Source organism: Triticum urartu, chromosome 1 (genome assembly GCF_003073215.2).
Source record: "Triticum urartu cultivar G1812 chromosome 1, Tu2.1, whole genome shotgun sequence".
Lineage (NCBI taxonomy): Eukaryota > Viridiplantae > Streptophyta > Magnoliopsida > Poales > Poaceae > Triticum > Triticum urartu.
Window position 1 is genome coordinate 191,127,308 of NC_053022.1, and position 2,636 is coordinate 191,129,943.

General features: G+C 45.7%; 1 protein-coding gene across 1 annotated transcript; it reads right to left on the reverse strand.

Moving 5' to 3' along the window:
- Positions 1 to 466: 466 nt before the first annotated feature.
- Positions 467 to 2,356, reverse strand: LOC125553759 (40S ribosomal protein S7). The gene is made up of 5 exons (XM_048717478.1): positions 2,200 to 2,356; positions 2,037 to 2,110; positions 1,808 to 1,931; positions 951 to 1,133; positions 467 to 773 (listed from the first exon to the last, which is right to left on the reverse strand). The coding sequence occupies exons 1-5, from the start codon at positions 2,272 to 2,274 to the stop codon at positions 651 to 653; spliced, it is 579 nt and encodes a 192-aa protein (XP_048573435.1). The 5' UTR covers positions 2,275 to 2,356; the 3' UTR covers positions 467 to 650.
- Positions 2,357 to 2,636: the final 280 nt, after the last annotated feature.

The window sequence follows — 2,636 nt, forward strand, 5'->3', positions numbered from 1 at the left end:
CTCCTTGCAGCAGGCGCGACGGACGGCGAAGACGATGGGATCCGGCGGGAAATAGACTGGGGCGGCCGGTTCTGTAGTTAAGTCAACGATTTGGCCGGCGACGGGGGCTGCCGGGCGTGGCGGCGGCGGTAGGGCTACAGAGAAGCGAGGGGAAGGGAGTTGTGTGCGACCAGGTTGACCTGCGGGATCGAGCGAGGGGGAGTTGAGCGAAACGTTTTTCTTGGCGGTGGCAATTCGGCCGTAAATAACAAGCAGCTTCAGATTCACGAAAACAGGAAGCTGGGAATCTGTCGCTTCGAAAAAATGAACTACAGCCCATCGCAGCTTCCTGAATTTTAGCTTCGTGAAGCTAATCCGTTCGGGCTGGCTTCAAGCAGAAGTTTTTAGAAGTATGGAGTGGGAGGAGATCAGAACAGGCCCTAACTCAGTGTTCACTCGTCCCGTAAATATAACAAGTGCAACTTAATTTAAAGCTCAAAATTCAACACTTTTCACTCGTTACCATCTCGAACTAGCAAATATTTAGGTTTGGCATCACAGCTATATTTTTGATTTTTCGAATACATGATCCGAGAAACAACGAGCTCAAGCAAGCCGTCGCAAATTCAATACATGAACAAGAGGGCCAATATGCAAATAAATATGGATCTTCAAGCAGTTTCGGCAACCGGGTACTCGTACACAACATCCTTGCCACAAAGCCTGCGGTACACTGCAGTGAAGGTATCCAACTTGTACTCTGTGTTGTTGCGTTCCTTCGGGTCCAAGAAGATCTGCAACAACACCAGTAAAATAAACAGCGCACCAACAAAAAATTGTTTGGACCAAAAGCGTCAATGTTGATCAATTCGGAAGAAATTACAAGAGTGAAATAGAGATGTAAAAGTTCAAGCTAATCAAAAATTGTCTAGACAATAATCAGCTATATCAATGCAGTGGTCAAATCTTACCTTAATGATCTTTGAGCCATCTAGGCGATATCTGACACGTTTCCCCACAATCTCAGCTGGGTACACAACATCCTCCAAAAGACCATCATGAACAGCGGTCAAAGTTCTGGTACGAGGGCGAACAACAGCAGAACCCTTCTTGGGTGGCCTCACAATCCGCCTTGTTGCAACAATAACAACATCCTGCATTGAGTCATAGTCAACCACACATTTCAACAAGCACGGAACAAACGGGACAATGGCTAACATTTGCTTCAGCGTAATTGGGGGGGTTTGGCATTTTGCTAGGCGAAAGACATGAAGAAATTTCTCAAACAGAGTATTATTTGGCAATTGCAGGGAAGTGACATGAATACAATAATTACTCTGCAATAACGTTAGACGAACAACCAAATTCGACTTTAAACCAGTAACATTGAATAGAAGATGACAAACATTGTAAATGGCACCTGACAAAGAAGGAAATAAGAAAAAACTGCCACAGCATTTGAGTAAATACAACTCTTCCAAACGGAAAACACATGCCCATAAGAGTACAGCATCCTAGTTGTAGACTAGGAAGCATAATGGTGAACATTCCACACACACAGAGGTATCGCATTGTATTTTTAGCAGCAGAGTGTAGTGCAAAACATAACAGGATTCAGGAGGAGCATACAGGCATGCTCTCTGGTAAAGCAGTATACTGCTATAGCTGTAGGGGAATACCATCTTTGTCTACGAAATCTACAACACATAAGCAATCCTTCGGACTAGCGAACTTACTCCAACTTACTCCTATGTGAAATACTGATTACTGTATATCACACTGTTCTCAAAGGAAAGGAATCTAACAAGGTGAATGGCAATTCACTAACCTTGCCGCTGAACTTCTTCTCGAGCTCCCTGACAAGCCTGACGTGGATCTTCCTGAAGTTCTTGCGGAGCCTGTACGGCACGTGGATGACTACGGCCTTCCTGTTCCCTGTAACATCCATCTGGCTGCAACACGAGGCAGCACAAACCAGAAACCATCACACCTCGCTACCACTTGGACTGCTACTCAACAGAAACGAAAATCAAGGTTAAGACTGGCTGATGACTTACAAGGCGGCGTTGATGTAGAGGTCTTTAACGTCGCTCTTGAGCTCCTGGCTGCCATTCTCCAGGTCGAAGAATGCCTACAAACACGAAACCGCGGTGGTGAAACACGGAGCGCAGAGACCACGCGCAACAGCAGTGACGTGAGACTAGAGGGCTTCTTAGCTACCTGCGCGACGGAGTCCTCGAACTCGGAGGGCTCGAGGCCCTTGTCCTTCTGGATCTTCTTCCTCGCCGTGTACATGGTGCTTTCGCCCTTTCTTCGCGTGTTTGGAGGCGGCCACGGAGGTAGGGTTTGGAGGCGGCCGCGAGTAGTGGGATACGATTTTATAGGTCTATAAGGAATCCCAAAATGTTTGTGGGCTGGGCCACGCTCGGTACAGAAGGCCTGTGGCACTGGCCCAATTTTGATCTTTATCAAAAACAAAATGGACTGTGTATGTGCTCTTGCGCTGCCGCTGATCCAAATATTATTATTTTTAACACAATATATAGGAGGACCATACGGGATAAATTATGATGCAAAACAGGTAGAATAAAAAAATTATGTTTTGTTTATAAAGCATAGATTTTTCTGTCATTGCTTAAACAGGCAAAATAGGTATG